At 42.9% G+C, this 19034-nt stretch overlaps 1 protein-coding gene across 1 annotated transcript; it reads left to right on the top strand.

The window, feature by feature from the left end:
- The first annotated feature begins 2009 nt into the window (after positions 1–2009).
- Positions 2010–11895, top strand: tada2b (transcriptional adaptor 2B). The gene has a single exon (XM_085961928.1). The coding sequence runs from the start codon at positions 2024–2026 to the stop codon at positions 3284–3286; it is 1263 nt and encodes a 420-aa protein (XP_085818054.1). The 5' UTR covers positions 2010–2023; the 3' UTR covers positions 3287–11895.
- Positions 11896–19034: the final 7139 nt, after the last annotated feature.

The raw sequence follows: 19034 nt of genomic DNA, 5'->3' as shown, positions 1-19034 counted from the left end.
ACAGTATACTAAATTGTAAGTAAAGTAAATCGCTGTTTCACCTGGAAGGAATGTGTTTGGGGCCCTGGACAGTGGGAAGGGAGGAGGTAAAAGGGCAGGTGTTATATCTGCACTGGCGCGGGAAGGTGCTGGGCAAAGGGGAAAGGGGCGTTAGGGGTGACAGAGGATTGTGCTGGTTCATGACAGATTTTGTCTTCGGCGATATGAAAATAAGTTTGCGCAGAAACTCGGGGAGGAAAAACTTCAAACCGGCCGCAGTTTTGGACATAATTTGCACCGGATTCGCCGATTGCGCCCAAAGCGGAAACTCTGTCCCTACAAGCCCACCTACTCAGAGGAAATGCAGCATGTCATTATGTAAATTTTGGCTGACTACAAAGATTTATAACCTTCAGTCTCATTCAAACCAAAATAATTTTCAGAACTTTTCAATATGTTAAAAATTCAATGTTAGTTTGCTTAGCCCACTTCATGCCATCATAATCCACAAAAATAAATCACTCATTATTTTAATGCTAAATTATTAATAACTTATAATGTAGCATCTTGGAGTGGCCTGAATTCATAGAGCACACAGCGGTGAAACTGATAAAACTCTCAAACTCAAAAAGGGACACTACAGCTTAAAATAATTCTGAGAATCATTCAGCCTATCAAGCCTGTGCCAGTTCTTTGAATGAGCTATCCAATTAATCCCACTCCCGTACTGCAGATTAAAGTTTATGTAAGAATTACACTTCCATTCACGTAAACTCTCTGGATGGTGAATGTGCCATCATTTCAGCTCTTAGATCGACGTTAAGTGCCTGATTCATTGCTTTGTTCACTGTGGCATATTCTCATTAGAAAACCAGCAAAATTTGGAGCAAATTGGTGAATGATTGTTTTCAAACTGGAAGCAAGTGTACAGTGATGTCCCCCAGGGGTCGGTATTAGGACCACTGTGCTTTTTGATATATATTAATGATCTGGACTTGGTATTTTTAAAAATTTGCAGATGGCACAAGACTTGGAAATGTAATAAACAGCGAGGAGGATAGTAGCAGACTTCAGGAGGACAGTGACAGACTGGTAAAATGGGCAGACACGTGACAGAGAGTCCTGGGGGGGGGGCGGTGGTGGTGGTATGTACACAAATCTTTGAAGGTGGCTGGACAAGTTGAGAAGGCTGTTAAAAAAGCATATGGGATCATTGGCTTTATTAATAGAGGCATGGAGTCGAAAAGCAAGAAAGTTTTCTAAACGTTTATAAAACACTGGCTAGGCCTCAGCTGGAATATTGTGTTCAATTCCGGGCACCACATTTTAGGAAGGATGTTGAGGGTGCAGAGGAGGTTCATTAGAATGGTACCGGGGATGAGGGACTTCAGTTATGTGGAAAGGTTGGAGAAGTTGGAGTTGTCCTCCTTAGAGCAGAGAAGATTAAGAGATTTGATAGAGGTGTTCAAAATCTTGAAGGGTTTTGATAGTGTAAATAAGGAGAAACTGTTTCCAGTGCCAGAAGGGTCTGTAACCAGAGGACACAGATTTATGGTAATTGGCAAAAGAACCAGAGGCGACATGAGGAAAAAAAATTTAAGCAGTGAGTTGTTATGATCTGCAATGCACTGCCTGAAAGGGTGGTGGAAGCAGATACAATAATGGCCCGAATTTTGCGGTCAGTGGCGAACAAACAGTGCTGGCCGTTCAAGTACACATACATTTGCCCACAGACTTTCTATGGGTTTTTGCACTGGAACTTGCTGCGATTAGAAAGTAATTTCAGCATGGCGCCCTCCATAGGGTCTCTGGGACCTGCATGAACAAGGCAAGCAACTGTGTATCTCCTTAAACAACAGCTATTGCTGCTCCTGGGAGACCTGACATAACAAGGCCCCACTGCGCAGTGGTACAGTCCATTTGTCCCCCCCGGGGTGCAGTGCTCCCTTCCCCAGTGTCGCCAGTCGGCGCTCAACCGCGCATGCTCAAGCCGTCACTGAGAGGCGGGCGGCGGCGGTGGTCGGGTGCGCAGGCTCGGCGCACAATGGCGGAGCTGGGCAAGAAGTACTGCGTCTACTGCCTGGCTGACGTGACGAGCCTGCGGCTCCGCTGCACCGAGTGCCAGGACATCGAGCTGTGCCCCGAGTGCTTCTCGGCCGGCGCCGAGATCGGCAACCACCGGCGCTGGCACGGCTACCAGCTGGTGGATGGCGGCAGGTTCACGCTGTGGGGAGCCGAGGCGGAGGGGGGCTGGACCAGCCGGGAGGAGCAGCTGCTGCTCGATGCCATCGAACAGTACGGCTTCGGCAACTGGGAGGACATGGCCGCGCATGTGGGGGCGCGCGCGCCGCCGGAAGTGATGGAGCACTACGTCAGCATGTACATCCATGGCAACCTGGGCCGCGCGTGCATCCCCGACTCCATCCCCAACCGCGTCACAGACCACACCTGCCCGAGCGGCGGGCCGCTGTCGCCCAGCCTCACCGTGCCGCTGCCGCCCCTCGATATCACCGCCGCCGAGCAGCAGCAGCTCGGCTATATGCCGCTGCGCGACGACTACGAAATCGAGTACCTGCAGGACGCTGAGACCCTCATCAGCGGCCTGGCCGTCAACTACGACGACGAGGACGTGGACATCGAGCTGAAGCGGGCCCACGTCGACATGTACGTCAGGAAGCTGAGGGAGCGCCAGCGGCGCAAGAACATGGCCCGCGATTACAGCCTGGTGCCCGCCTTCCTGGGCAAGGAGCGCAAGGAGAAGCCGCTGAAGCGCAAGGTGACCAAGGAGGAGAAGGAGCTGCGGGCCAAGCTCCGCCCGATCTGCCAGTTCATGTCGTCCAAGGAGTTCGACGATTGCTTCGACAACCTGCACAAGGAGAGGACGCTGAGGGCCAAGATCCGCGAGCTGCAGCGCTACCGGCGCAACGGCATCGACAAGACCGAGGAGTCGGCCGAGTACGAGGCGGCCCGGCACAAGCGAGAGAAACGCAAGGAGATGAAGAACAGCGCCGGGGCCAAACGGGGTAAAGACGACGGCGGCAAGGAAGCAGCAGGGGAGTTCAACGCCATGGAAAACCTGCCCGGCTTTGACCTGCTGTCCGAGCGGGAGAAGGTACTGTGCAGCTCGCTCAACCTCAGCCCCACACGGTACTTGACCGTCAAGACCATCATCATCAAAGACTACCTGCAGAAAAGGCAGGGCATCCCTTCCAAGAGCCGCCTGCCCAGCTACCTCGACAAAGTTTTAAAGAAGAGGATATTGAATTTCTTAACGGAAAGTGGTTGGATAGCCAGGGACACCTCTTGATGTTTTGCTTCTTTAAAAGGGGCAAAATAATTTTTATACAGATGTCTCCAAGAAAGACAAAGGGGGAAAAAAGTTCTTAAAAGGTCCAAATGTTTCTTGATTTAGTGTGCAACTGCCAGTCCCCTCGAATGGGGATTTGAATACAAGGTTTTTGTACAGTGGAATTTGACTAAATCAAATCGCACTGTCTCTTTAGATAAGCTAAAGAAAGAATAGTAAATATTAAACAAGCTCTGTTTAACACAATGCAGCCTTTAAATGAGAACATAAACTATGGCCATGAAAATGTCTGTCTGAAATCAAGGGCTGTAATGTCCGGCTGCTGTCTTCAGGGTCACAACTTATAGCTTTTCAGGCACTAAACCAAGAAAATCAAGACAGTGTCATTTTAACTGTCCTGGCCTTATTCTACTGACTTACAGACCAGAGCAGAAACCTACTGATCCACACACACATTCTTCTGGCCATTGGCAAGTCCGAATTCTGGCTCATAGCAAAATCATCTTGCTAAAAAAACTTTTTGGGGTTGGTAAAGACGGAGGGAATATAGTGTTGGATTATTGTTGAATTTAATGGATTTGCTGAGGGACTTCACAATCTGGGCAACATATTGTCTGATTCTATGCCTTGCAATGCGGGTCAAACCTGCCCCTGGTGCAGGTTAGTGGCAGGTACCGCTAACTCTTGTGGTAAGAGATAAACAAATAATTGTCTAATGGACAGCTGTAAGCATTATTCAAGGTTTAATAAGATGTGTTCAAAGGTAGGTTGTTTTTGCAATTTTTGAGTTTCTTCAAACTTGAGACCTTAGAACTCTTGGGTTTTAACAGGGGCTACACTGGGGGTCCCATCAGAGGTTTAAAGCTGTACAATTCACTTGAAGTCCTCTGATGATTTGTTTAAAAATGTGGACTTTTGAAAGATCTTGTTTGACTCTTGCTGAAACAGTTGAGTAGAAATCTTGAGAAATTGGGTCAGATATTTCAACAGGGCTCAGAATTAGCAGTGGTCCATTGCACAATGGATCAGTGACAGTAGACTGTGACTGATCTAATCGACCTGTTTAAACATTATACTTAACCGTGCACCCACTTGCAGGAAGCCTCTTGTGCACGTCTTACAAATTGCCTTCAAGAAGTATTTGTATAAAATACAGTTGCGTTTTAAGTTATTAATTGGAGTACTAATGGGTTTTTATTTGTCATTTACTGCTAGTCTTGCTATCTCTAATTTTGAGCCCAGTTTCAAAGTTGTGAGCATTTTGGCTACCAGAAACTCTTTTTAAAAAAAAAAAAAAACTTTTTCTCACATATATTTAATATTTTCCTGTCCCTTTGTTACCCTCACAACAAGCACTGTTCCTCCCCCCTCACATTAAAGGACAGGCAAGTATCCTGTTCCCATGTCTGTGCCAATTCCATTCTTAAGCTGTGTATTGTATAGCATTGGAGAGTATCCTGGGTTGACCTTTCCTGAGGTTTTTTTTCTCCCTCTGCATGAGAAAGTAGCTCACCTTTTGCTCAGTGCCTTTTCCAACGTGGCCTGACTGAAATCAGGGATCTACCATGTTGGCAAATGCAACCTTGTGTTACACCACACTGTGTCATCGTCTCTATGCCCTACTTTAAAACTTTACTGGGACGGAAGTGATGATGAGATTATAACCTTTTAAGAAAAGCACAGTATTTGTTGCTAAAAATAAGGGCTGACAAATTGATGGGTGGACTGTCAATAATCTGAAATTATCCTTGGACCATAAAACTGTGCAAGGAAATTACATACCTATCTCCAGTGCAAAATCATCTGTTGAAAAGTATATTGCTATGTTTAAAAAAAATTCAAAACTGTTGTGAAAGTTACTTACTGAGAACAGGTGTTTTGATTTGTGTAGCCTTGCTGTTTGCAAGTGATGTGTGCTATGTACTGAATATTGCACTTTTCAATTCAGTAGGTGAGGGTGAGATCACACTTGTAAGTAAAGACATCATAAAGGGCAATACAGAACTTCTGTGACTGACTTTTTATACTAGATACCTGAGTGACTGAGCACCAAAAAGATATAAAAAGTGACGACCTAACCCATGTCAAGGATTTTTGGTCCTGAACAGTTCACTGTTACTCTATTTATACAATGAGATTGCTGCATGGTGTTGGGGTGTTATTGTGGAACCTGGAGTTAGAGTAGTGCTACTGATTATTGCCTGGCTTCAAGTAGCCTCCATACTCTGACCCCTTGTTGCATTCCTTTCAAGACATGAAATTGGAGACATCTTGTTCATATGAAAGAGAACTGTTGCATCAAGTCACCTTAAAGCGAGAGCCACACCATTGGTACCCCTTTAAAAAAAAAAAATTGGAATGACATCCTTTTTGTATATTGTGCCAGTTTTATCTCCCTCCTCTGTTGAAAGCTTTGACTCCTTGCTTGGGGTATAATTCGACAGGGTGAGGTTCCACTGGTACCTTGGCCTAAGGGCTGTTCTTCATGTGCCAACCAAATGGGCTGAGACCAGTTGTACAATTCTGACTGCAGTTAGCTAACTCCGAACTGACTGAATCAAAGCTGTGACCTTCTGGTTTGTATGGCTCAGTTTCTGTCTTCATCACTTGAACCATCGGAGAACTTTTGTTTCTGTTCATGTAATTGCAGAATTGGTTTGGAAGATTGCTGAGTTGGACCATGGAATGAATGTGAGTTAACGTGCAGTTGGAATGTGACAAGATTACTCAGACACCTTTGGTATCTCTGATATTAATTCAGGGTCAATACACTTCTGCTCTCTAAATCCTGAAAGGTGGTTATCAGCAATTGATGGTTAAACAAATGTTTTTAATGAAAATAGGCAAAAGAATGTCTGTGTTGTAGATTTTTGAAAATTTATGATGCTTGCTAAGAAAATTTAAGATTTTAACAACTTGTGTATTGTAAAACTGTGAGGTTAATGACTGATATTCTTGCACTGTTGGCTAGAAATTCCATTTTTGTTTATCCCACAGGGAAAGTCTGTCTTTTTAATTAGTACAACGCATGGATCAATTTCTAGTCAAAATTGACAATGCTGGATAGTTAACTTGCTAATACAGTCCAGAATAGACAGACAGAAATGAATTCTCAATCTGTACACACTTGATGTCACTGGTTCACTAAGCCCACAACCAGCAAGGACATTCCATATTTATTTGCAATTCATCCCTGACCAGCTCTTGATTTTGTATAAAATACAAGTGCCTATTTTATCTACAAGTGGTTTATGAACTGTCTGGCATCATGTCAGGGTTAATAAACTACATGAGTGAGTAAGTCGTTGGTAGCAAAGAAAAATGAGAACCCGATGATGGTGAAAAGATAAAGCAAAAATGTTGTAATAGAAATCACACCGAGATAGTAGATGGCTGTAAGTGTATTGCTCAGAGAATAAGCAATGGCTGCGAGTATGTTATAAGGCTAGAACAAATTTAGGAATGTATGAGCTGTCTTAAGCATATTTTGCAGTTCTTTAAATCCAAACATTATGCTTTTTCATTCCTTTATCATTTGTCTTTTTGGACCTTTTTGTATTAGTTTTCATATTGCCTTCCATGTAAGCAAGATGGAGTGTTACAACATTATGATGTTGGACCAAGTCTCTGCGATAACCTAGTAAGTAAAGACACCATTCAATGTAGCACTAGGCGATACAGGCCAGAAGGTCACTGCTTGAATTCCTGCTCTGTTGAATTTACTGATCTCAACTCTGGTTGTGGGTTGTGCTACAGTTGACGTTAATGCACCATGAAGGGAAAAATTGGCCATGGTTCCTGCTCTTTATCCAGTGACCCATACTGGAAAAGTGTTAAGTGTGTGGATATCGGGTACAATCCGGATCAGTCTTGATAGTGATACTTTCCGCTATTGAATAACCTACTGATACTTACTGTGCAGGCACACACAAAATATGGCCATTTGGGTGAGTTATCAGAAGATTGCTGGTGGAATTGTATAGCAAGGAATCAAAGCCATCAGAGTGGAGAGAAGCACACAATTAACAGTAGGAATGTGTCTCGACCAGTGGATACATTCAGAGTCATTGCTGCTCTTTGTACTGTGCTAGTAAAGGTAGAAAGACCCTTGTATAGATTTTTTACAGACTGCCTGTAACATTAAGTGTGGTCTTTCATGGATTGGCATTCAGACTGATGGGATGAAATTGTCCTTTTGTTCACCGCTCAAAATAAAGTTGAACCTAGTTCCTAGTTTTTGTGGTCCCCACAGCACAAAACTGTCCACAATTCAGCATGGAGTCGACAATAATGTGGTGACCTCATTCGGAGATTGAGGCTGGTAGGCAAAAATAAAATGGAAATGTGACACTGAAGTAGCAGATGCCTTTGTGAGCTAGAGGTTAAGGCACCTTGTGGCAGAAGGAGCTTTGCACCACATCTAACCATGTTATGCCTGACCTCCGTGTTTGCTGCCACTGGGTGGAAAATGTTCCACTCTCTGTATTGAAATTCCTCACCTTAATGGATATCCGTAAAGTTTACCAGCAATATATGCTTTGGTGTCTGTATTAGTGGACTAGTCAGTGGTTGTCCTGTAGCATGAATTCTGAGCACAGTAAATTAGGAGGATGTCAGTATTAGAATGGAAGGGGTACTGTGCTCTCCACTTTATGCAATCACCAGAATTCTGAATTTTATGTTCAAATCGCAAACACATTCCTAGTTATTTATTACTTTTTGGAATATATCCATGGAATTTTCACACTTTTTTCAGCTCATCTTGGTTGCCATTGCTAATATGGGTAATAAAGTCATTTGTATTCAGTGGTGATATATTTGAAAATAAACAGAAGTGAGTTTTTTGTTTGTGTGTGATATACAATGCCTTTTTTTGCTAGAGGTCTGTATCTCCAAAAAGTAAATCCTATTTGGTGTGTATTGTGTGGCATAATTACCTTTTGAGGATGACTGGATTTAGTTCCTATCATGTGATAGAAATACCGAGTAATGTTTAACATTATGGAGAGAGTATTTTATAAAAAAGACTAAAGAAAGCTGTATGTGGTATTGGTGCACAGGGGATATTTAAAATATATATCTGACTAATTCAATTGATGGTTCTGATGTCCCCCACTGCAAGAGCGAAGCACAAGCCACTCTGTTGAACTATTGCTTTGTTACTTCTTGTAGTCTGTGGTGCTTTTCTTATCATTATTTGGTAGCTGGCTGTAGCAGGCAGCCTGATGTTGGGTGAAGGGTAATAAAGGTATAGCAATGTAGAACCCACAGGTAAATAGCATAATGTAAATGCATTATATAGTGTTTAAGATTTTATGAGAAGGGAGGGGGTGACTCTAGCTTTGGATAAATGATGTATGTTTATAATGTGTGTGTATGTGCCTAAATTTTAGAAGTCCGGACCAACGGCAAGGTACCTATCTGCTGCTCATGCATATTGGAAATTCAGACATGTTGCCCACAATTTTTCAGTAGGTGCTGCCGGCAAGCAAGATACCTTGCTGCCAGTTTGGACTCAAAATTTACCCCTTAGTATATAAGATTGTGGTGGTGTGTGAACTGTACCCATTTTGAATCACAGCCATCAGGGAGGAAAGGGAGTGCTATAAGAGAATCAAGCAATTCTTGTGCCATCCTATTCCAACAGGGCAAAGCTTGACCAGTTCATAGAATCATATTAATATGTTTCAGCCTGTAACCTTTCTGGCCATTTTTTCTATTTCTCTATATTTTATACATCTGTGTATTTTTTTACCGAAGCTTTTTGATTGGTATCTTAAAGGAGGGGATTTAATTTGGGATTTCCTCATATGCTAAGAAAGAGATAAATACTTTAAAATAATATACTTTGCTTTACTAGGATAATCAATATCCTGTATGCAGAATAAGGATATAATGTTCAGAAGTATAGTGACAAAGAAACTTCATGTATTATTTGGATTTTTGTTAACAAAGAACAAATTGTGTTTTTTTTCATTTTGTGTAGTCTCGTGGACCCTCTTTTTTATTACTTTTGAAGAGGAAACAGTGAGGCTCAGATCTCTGGTCTACAGTATTTCACCCGAATGGCTCTTTTTTTCCAGCAGCAAAGTACAGTGTGAGGATTATCCTGTATACACGGTAGCAACTAATCAGATTTCAAAGTGCACAGTTTCCTGATTATCCCCAGTAACCTCTTTATTTATTTCTTTGCTGTTTAACTAGATTATTTTTTGTAAATATGAATGGTGCATGATTATAAAATGGGTTGTTGCGAGCGACCCTCTGGGGAATATTAGTAGTAATCAGCAATTTTATTTTTATTTGGCCATCGATTAATTTTGAAAGATGAAAAGCTATTAGATGATGTCTGATTGAGGAAATTTATGGGGATCGGGTGAAGTGAAGGTATATTTTTATTACTTCTGAAGTCCTTATTCTCTATTGAAAGCACCTTTCAAAATACATTGCTACGTGCGTCATGAAACGTTTAGAAACAATGGATTATTTTTGTAAATTTGTATTGCTGGACATTCAAAAAGTAAATAGAGACTTGCAAAGAATTGCGGGACACTTCTTAAATTCACAGTATTCTTTTGAGTAAATTCACGTTTTTTTTAGTAAACTGATCTTGAGTTTTTAATTTTGGTGCAGAAATGCTACTTACAAGGGTTGGTATGGATGGATTAACGCCCATTTTCAGTCCTGTGTGTATGTGTGTATTTTGAAGTGAATGTAATGCATTCAAGGTAACTTTTATAGTAGCATTCTAAAAACGAAGTGTATGCAGAGTAAGACACTAAATGATTAAACCTGGGTGCTCGATGTTTATAGCAGTGCATTCCTTTTGTCAGTATTGCTTCTTGTTAATTACTGTTGACTTTGTCCATAGCGACTATTCAAAGTGCATGTTACAATGAATGTTATCTAAAGTTACTCAAAATGGGTACTCTACCTGCATTTTGCAAAAAAAAATACAATAGGAATGGGTATTAACGCCACACTGTCCTAACAGGAGCTTACCAGTGACCTCTGGATCTGAATGTTATAGATTCCCTTGGTATTCCTTTCCCATTGACCCTCAAAGGGCAGTCCTAACTGCCTGATTTTTTTTTCATTCTTGGGATATGGGTGTCCCTGGCAAGGCTGGCATTTATTGCCCATCCCTAGTTACCCTTGACAAATTGGTGGTACGCCTTCTTGAACCGCTGGAGTCCTGTGGTGATGGTACTCCTGCAATGCTGTTGGGTGGGGAGTTCCAGGATTCCAGCAACAATGAAGGACCAATGATGCAATGTTGTGTTTGGTCAGCAGTCAGTTTAATGTTTTAAGATGTCATGCCAGTACTTTTAAATGTACAGTGCTCATTTTGAGAAAAGATCTGGGAAAATCCTAAATGTATCTTCTGTATTATTTTGGAATGGGTAGCATCTCTCTTGGGCTCCCTATTTTTATAACCATTTAAAACACATCATTTACATAACTGACTGGGCTTTTTAAGTTAGTAATCAAATGTGTATGCAGTTCCTTTCAACTGATTGTTTTATTCAGTAGGCACATGCAACACTGCAGTATTGCTGTAACATGTGATTAAATTATCATTTTGAATGCCTTGAATTTTCTGACCAGTCTGAAGGGTACAAAAGTTTAATTATTTGAAAGAGAACTAAACGGTGATTGAAGTGCCATGGTGTGATTTTAATTTTAAATTCTGAGTATCAAGTCTAGCAAGAAACGATTTGTTCAGTGTTCTGAATTTAATGTTTTGGATTTTAAACCACTTAATTTTATTTTTATATTCTATATATGAACTGTTTTAAAATTCACTATTTCTTTAGCATGTTAGAGTAGTCTAGCAGTTAACTTCTCTTTGCTAAATGTTGTTTTTCCTAGCTTTTGTGCTTCACCCACTTCTCTCCCCCCCCCCCCCCCCCCCCAAACATGTGCCTATGTGCACCAACCATCATAGAACATTGGCACTATTAACTGCAATGTAATGGAAACCCAGATCCGTGCACCACCAGGCTTACTGCCTACCTGACTTGTTACAAGGTATATCTGTTCAGTCATTCAATTGATGCTGTTTCTTGTTTTTTTTAAGATGATCTGCAGATCAGAAAGTCCCATGTGTAATTCCTGGTGTCTGCTGAGTTAGGTGATTTAGCTGCAATGCTACAGTTGGCCTCAAGGATGGGCGATAAATGCCGGCCTTGGCAGCGATGCCCACATCCCAAGAATGAATTTAGTTTAAGGAACACTGACTCTCCAGACTCAGACAGAAAGGATATGGGTACTAGGGCAAACTAATGGAGAGCTACCAGCATCTTGAACCATTCCTAACCAGACTTGGCACATGTAGGACGGCTAACAGTTGATTAAAAGGTGAAATCTAATACAGTACAATGATAATTACACTTCTATTTTTTAACTATAGCTGAATTGTTGGATTTTCTTTTTTCCCCCCCTAAGAGCAGGAAAATTGGATAATTAAATTCCGGTAAGAAAAATAGTTTGTCGCTGAAGAGTGATTATTGCCTATCATCATATGTATAAATTTGTGTGTCTGTAATTTGCTAGTTTTATACAGAAGAACCCTGCCTTTAGAAAAATAAAAGTTGTTCAACAAGCTATCCTGCTGTACTATTGTAAATTTGTTACACTGCCTGAGTGTAGTACATAATAGGGGCTCATCCTGCTCTCCTAGCGAGGAGCCAAGCTTGCAGGAAGACATCATAGGGATGCTTCTTTTAATTAAAACCCATAAGGAGACAACTGGGTTGCCCCAGTGTCATCAACCCAAAAATCTAACATAGGCCCCCCCTTTTTAGAGGAGCACAATTAATAGAAACCCAAATCATAAAGGAAACTTTTCAAATTAATAATTCTATTATCGCGTATGGACTATACACTCCAGCCCCTGTGGTGGCCACCGGTCATGGCATGCCTCAATTGTCTCCAGGCGCCATCATAGAGATGCAGCCTGTGATTTCCGTCCATTAATTTTACCCATGATGCATGTCCTTCCAATGCAGCTTCCCACTGGGATTGTGGAATCAGCTCTTAATATCCTGTAAGGATCAAATAAAAGATTTGCCATTATGTAATACCTTATGTCTGTCAAATACCTCAAAGAAATTCAATGTATGTGAAGCATTTTGAAATGCAGTGACTTGTTATGTAGACAAATGTAGCCATTTTGTACACGGCATGATCCCACAAACATCAATGAGATGAATGACTGGTTACTTTATTTTTGATGGTGTTGGTTGAATGAGGACCAGTGGCTTAGAACTTCCTGCTCTTTTTTGAATCTTTAACATCCACCTGAACCACTGGAACAGGCGGCGGTGGGAGTGCGCGGCAGTTGGTGGGAGGGGAGGGGTGCGCGGCGGTTGGTTTAATGTCTCATCCAAAGTAAAGTCTGTAGATCATATAGATCTTGATAGGGTTAGGATTGGATGAGCAGAAAATTCTTCCAACTAGATAGTGGAAAAGCTGAAGCCATTGGGCACAATTTTCTTCTTGGAAGCGGGTTTGTGTTGAGAACAGTAGTGGGTGGGTTCCGGTCCACTGACAATTTTTCGTTAATTGGGCTAGTTAAGCCCGCCATGTGGGTTACTCGCCCTGATCACAAGGTGCGGGTCTGTTCAGCTGATATGCTGACGTGTTTGCAGCCAGTGCATTTAAGGGGGCCATTTCACCATTGGATCTCAGGTCGTTTCTGGTGCTTCTGACTGCTGCTTCTCACTACGATGTCTGCAGAGAAACAAAAGGCAGCTCCTTGCTTTTAACGAAGACTCCCTCCACGTTCTTATGGAGGGAGTCGGAGGACGTCAGGAAGTCCTGTACCCATCTGATGGAAGAAGGAAACCTCCTCGGCAGACAAAGGCAGCCTGGCTGCGAATAGCTAAGGAGGTCATTGCCAGGTCCATGTACAGACGCACCTGGGTCCAATGCAGGAAAAGGTTCAATGATCATCTGCATTCTGGATAAGTGAGTATAAAAGCTCACTTACCTTAATTCTGCTGTGCCTGTCATCACATCCCCATCACTCTGCATTGCTAACCCTACTCCTTGCACCATCCCCCATCCCTCTCGCCCTGTGCACAGATTAACTTCCCCATCTTACTATGCACCCCTCGCACCCACCCTCAAGGTTATGCACTGACGACAACTAACAACTCAAAAGGAGGGAACTTTGTAATGGGAACCCACTCCTTCACAGTCTCCCTCTAAACATCTATCCTATCCATTCTTTACACTCATTCCATCACTCTCACTGAAACTACTTATTTCCCTCATTGCAGGAAAAGAGAGGCCACGATAAGAGAGGGAGAAAACAGGAGGAAGACCACCATCCTTGTCCCAGCTGACCAACACTGACAAGGCCGCTCTGGAAATTGTGGGATCAGTGGAACAGCTTGAAGTGGGGGTGGAGAGATGGGCTCAGTTGAATAACCTGGTGATAGAATGCTTTTCCACCCAACTTATTTGGCTTTCATGAGTGACACTTAATGGCATCTGGTGTCATTAGAAATTGAATGCTCATCATGTGCACAATGGGATTAGTCTGCAATCTACATATCACATGTCTACTCTCCCACAGGACCATCAAGAGCCCCCCCTCCCTACTGTCCAGGAGGAAGAGCAGGAGGACTCCTCAGAGGATGGCGGGAGGCAATATGCAAGTGGGGGCTTCTCTCCAAGCGCTTGAACTTCCATGCCACTTGGGTGTTTTGATAGAATTCAATGTTAAGTTTCTGTTCTTTTATTATATTGGAATAAATTAATCTTGTATGAACGTTTGACATCATTGCCATTTGTGTGATCATAATTTGAGGTGGCATAGTGAAGGGTGAGAGTGCCTTTTCTGTCCAGTAACGCCGGTCACAGTGGATATAGAGTTAACAACAGACACTTACAGCCTCAAGACAGTCTGCCAAATCGTGAAATCAGCAACCTCTGACATTTGAAATTGAACAGATTTGAGAGTGCAGCTTTTAGACTGCAGTTGTGAAGTTTCCAGCTCATTGGTCTTCTCAACACACTTACTTGGCGTGATCTCCGAACGTCATGAAACCTGAATAAAATGTTGGAAAATTGCAAAAGGCTCTCAAAATAGCAGTTAACAAGTACTTAACAAGGAGTTAAGTGCCTTAAAATCCTTACCCGCCACGTGGTGTCGAGTCTGTTATGAAATCACAGACCCGACACTCTTAAACCTCACGCGGAGGCAGGTTCCCGACCCGTCGTCAATAATTTTGACTTTAACACCTGACCCACCTCCGGACCCACCTCCGAACCCGCCCTCTCAGCGCTGGCAAAATTGCAGCTATTGTTTTTGAACCCTTTCCACTGACTCCATCCCTCTCCCTGGCCACTGCGGATGAACCAGACCATTTCTGTAACCTCCTTCAGCCTGACAACCCTCTGCGATCTCTGCACTTCTCCAATTCGGGCCTCTTGCACATGCCCCATTTTCATCACTCCACCATTGGCGGCTGTGCCTTCAGCTGCATAGGGGAGGGGCGAGGCCATGGAGAGATTTGAAAACAAGGATGAGAATTTTTTAAATCGAGGTGTTGCTGGACCGGGAGCCAGTGTAGGGCAGCGAGCACGGGTGACAGGTGAATGGGACTTGGTGCGAGTTAGGATACGGGGAGCAGTGTTTTGGATGAGCTCAAGTTTGCAGAGGGTGCAACGTGGGAGGCAGGCTAGGAAAGAATTGGAATAGTTGAGTCTAAAGACATTTATATAATGCCTTTCATGACAAATTTGCACACAGCAAGCTCCCACAAACAGCAATGTGATAATGACCAGATAATCTGTTTTAATGATGTTGATTGAGGGATAAATATTGGCCAGAACACCAGGGAGAACTCCACTGCTCTTCGAAATAGTGACAGGATCTTTCATGCCCACCTGAGGGGGCAGACGGGGCCTCGCTTTAACGTCTCATCCGAAAGACGGCACTTTCAACAGTGCAGCACCCCCTCAGTACTACACTGGAGTGGCAGCCTAGATTTTTGTGCTGAAGTCTCTCAAGTGGGACTTGAACCCACAACATTCTGACTCCGGTGAGAGTGTTACCAACTGAGCCACAGCTGCCACTAGAGCTAAGAGGCATGAATGAGGGTTTCGACAGCAGATGAGTGGAGGTGGGCAATGTTACGGAGGTGGAAGTAGGCAGTTTTGGTGATGGAGAGGATTATGGGGTCGGAAGCCAAGCTCAGGGTCAAATAGGACGGCAAGGTTGCAAGCGGTTCAGCCTCACAGGAGCCGGGGAGATGGATGGAGTCAGTGGCTAGGGAACGGAGTTTGTTACAGTCATCGAAGACAATGGCTTTGGTCTTCCCACTATTTAGTTGGAGGAAATTTCTACTCATCCAGTACTGGATGTCAGAAAAGCAGTGTAACAAATCCAAGGCAGTGGAGGTGTCGAGAGAGGTGATGGTGAGATAGAGCTGGGTGTCATCAGCGTACGTGTCAAACCTGACGTGTCTTAGTATGATGTCGCCAAGTGGTAGCATATAGATGATAAATAGGAGGCCAAAGATAGATCCTTGGGGGACTCCTGAGGTAATGGTGCAGGAAGAGAAGCCATAGCAGGTGATTCTCTGGCTATGATTAGATAGATAAGAATTGAACCAGGCAAGTGCAGTCTCACCCAGCTGAACAACAGAGGACAGGCATTGGAGGAGGATGGTGGGGTCAACCATGTCAAAGACTGCAGACAGGTATAGAAGGCAGAGGAGGGATAGTTTACCACAGTCGCATAAGATTTCATTCATGACTTTGATTAGGACTGTTTCAGTGTTGTGGCAGGGGCTGAAACCTGATTGGAGGGGTTCAAACAGGAGTTGCAGGAAAGATGAGCATGGATTTGGGAAGTGACAGCATGCTCAAGGACTTGAGAGGAAAGGGAGGTTGGAGATGGGGTGGTAGTTTGCAAGGACAGAAGGGTCAAGGGTGGATTTTTTGAGAAGGGGGGTGTTCATGGCAGATTTGAAGGGGAGGGAACAGTACCTGAGGAAACAGTTAATGTTAGCTAACATGGGGGCCAGGAGGGAAAGTTTGGTGGTCAACTGGTAGGAATAGGGTTGAGAGAGCAGGAGGTAGAGTCTCATGGACAAAATGAGCTCGGAGAGGGCATGAGGGGAAATATTAGAGAAACTAGAGAAAGATGCGAGTTCAGGGCTAGGGCAGGGGGGAACTTTAGAGAAAGTTTTGCTTGGTGGGCTAGGGGAAGGGAGGGAAGCGGCAGAGGCAGCTGAATGGATGGTCTCAATCGTACTGACCCAGAAATAGACTAAATATCACACATTTTCATACAAATTTCATTCCAGAGGTGATTGAATGAATAAGGATTTTTAAAGGTCATCAAATATAAGGTGAGATGGCCATGGAGTTTCAGATCTGAACAACACACAAAGCACTGGGAATTACATATACAGATATCTTCATCAATAAGTGTTGCCTTGGGATGTTTGCCTATGTTAAAGGTGCTATATAAATGCAATTTATGTTTGTTGGAAGTGCCCCAAGAGGTCTATTGCAAAGAGCCCTTCAAAATGTAGCACCCAGATCTGGCTGTAGGACAAAAAAATATTGGTATAATCCTACCTGACCATAGATCGGTGGAGGATGAGGCTTGGAGTGGTAATCCTTACAACATTTGAGTGAATTTGGTTCCCAGAGATAAAAGCAGATTGTATTAACATTGCTAGACCCAGGGCCTTCCATCAGATCTTCCAATCTGATGTAGGTCTGTCAAGCAGTCTTGTTTCGGCATTGTAATGTTTTACACTACAATTTTATCATCACTGATTCAACACCAAAAACGAAATAACACAGACAAATCAATTTTCTAGTTTTATTCTATAGTTGCCGTGACATTCTGCTTAGCCTTTGGATCAGCTTCAATCGACCTGTTACTTCAGCCTCTGCAAAGATACCATATTGGTGATTATTGGTTCGTAAAGATTGCTTGGTGCCTATTTTAAATGTGTGTTTGCATTAATTTGCTTTTTGTTTGAGGAACTAGGGTTTTGATAGAGTAAAAAAGAAGCTATTTCCACTGACAGGAAGGTTAGTACCCAGATTCAAGATATTTGGCAAAAAATCCAGAAGGGAAATGATATTTTTTACGCAGAGAGTTATGATCTGGAATGCACTGTCTGAAAAGGGTGATGGAAGCAGATTCAATAGTAACTTTCAAAAGGGAATTGGATAAATACTTGAAAACAAAAAAAATTGCAGGGTTATTGGGCAAAGAGCAGGGAAGTGGGACTAACTGGATAGCTCAAAGAGTCGACACAGACATAATGGGCTGAATGGCATCCTTCTGTGCTGTATGATTCTAATTCACACTGGTAGTGAAACCACCTGGAGGGAGTGGGTCATATTTTTGTAATGATGCATATCGGTGCAGTATGAGTAACAAGTATGAGAATCATCAATAAGCAGAAGGTTTGAAAGTTTTAAAAAAAACACAACTGGCAGGTCACTGTACCACCATTCACATAATGACTATATTGTTAGAAACCAGGGAGCAGGGTTACATGTGTGCAATAGAATATGCAGGCACAAAGGTCTGCCTTCATCAACTTCACTGATGTGTGTGGACAGTACATATGCAGCTGTTGCCTGCATCACTTAAATACGAAGAAAATCAAATGTGGGCACCAACAGACAACAACTACTTGCAGTTATATGTAAACACCCCAAGTCACTGCACAAAGGTGTAACCAGAAAAAAATAGACAGCAAGTCAAAGAGAGAGATTAGGAGGGGTCAGCAAAAGCTTGGTCAAAGAGATGGGTTTAAGGAGGAGAGGCAGAGGGGTTTAGGAAGGGAACACCAGAGCATAGGGGCTAGGCAGCTGAAGGCACGACCACTAATGGGACGAAGAGAGGGGGATGCACGAGATGTTGTATGGGTGGGTAGGGAGTTGCAGTGCTGGAGGAGGTTACAGAGATAGGGAGGTGTAAAGCCATGAAGGGATTTAAAAATGTGGATGAGAATTTTAAATGGGAGGTTTTGGGGGGCTGGGAGCCAAGGACAACAGTGATGAGTGAGTGGGAATTGGTGCAAGAGTTTTGGATGAGCTGAAGTTTATGGAGAGTAAACCAGCAGTTAATCCACATAGGAGGGGATTAGTAAGTATTTTTGCATTGTATAGGTAGCTACTTGAAAGTGTTTGACTATATGCAATAGTGGCTCAGAAATTGCTGGAAAAATAATGGAGTTCACAGCAGCCACCAAAACCCAGCAATTTGTGGCAAAGAAATATGCCAGGAGTTCCAATTCGCCACATTTGCTGTTAGACTTACCAAAACCAAAAAAAATTGCAACCCTGCCGTGATCCTCTTCATTGTTAATACGAATTAATCCTGCTGCAGCCATTTAGAACTGGTAATTCATGTCATAAAGACCCTGTTAATGACATGATTTATGGTCCTAATGTGCCACTCAACCTTGGAAGCCCAGGAAGAGAACAATGAAACTGTGGAGCCTCACTCCCGGAGGAAGTAACTTGTTCCTAGAGATTTTTTAAATTTAAATGCTTTTTTCTTACTTTTCCTGTCTTTTTTTCTTGCTCTTAATCTACTCTCCCTCTCTTTATTTCTCTTTCTGTATCTAATTTGACTTTAATTCACCCTGTTTCCTTCTCTGTCATAGGCTCGGTTTCTTTAACCTTAAATTTAATTGGTTAAGGATTAAATTTAAGGATAACGAAACAGAGCGTACGGCAGAGAAGGATACAGGGT

Source organism: Somniosus microcephalus, chromosome 2, assembly GCF_052327205.1.
Source record: "Somniosus microcephalus isolate GS21.2 chromosome 2, FLI_Smic_1.0, whole genome shotgun sequence".
NCBI lineage: Eukaryota > Metazoa > Chordata > Chondrichthyes > Squaliformes > Somniosidae > Somniosus > Somniosus microcephalus.
Note: the sequence above shows the minus strand (reverse complement) of the source record. Positions and strands in the feature narration are given on the sequence as shown.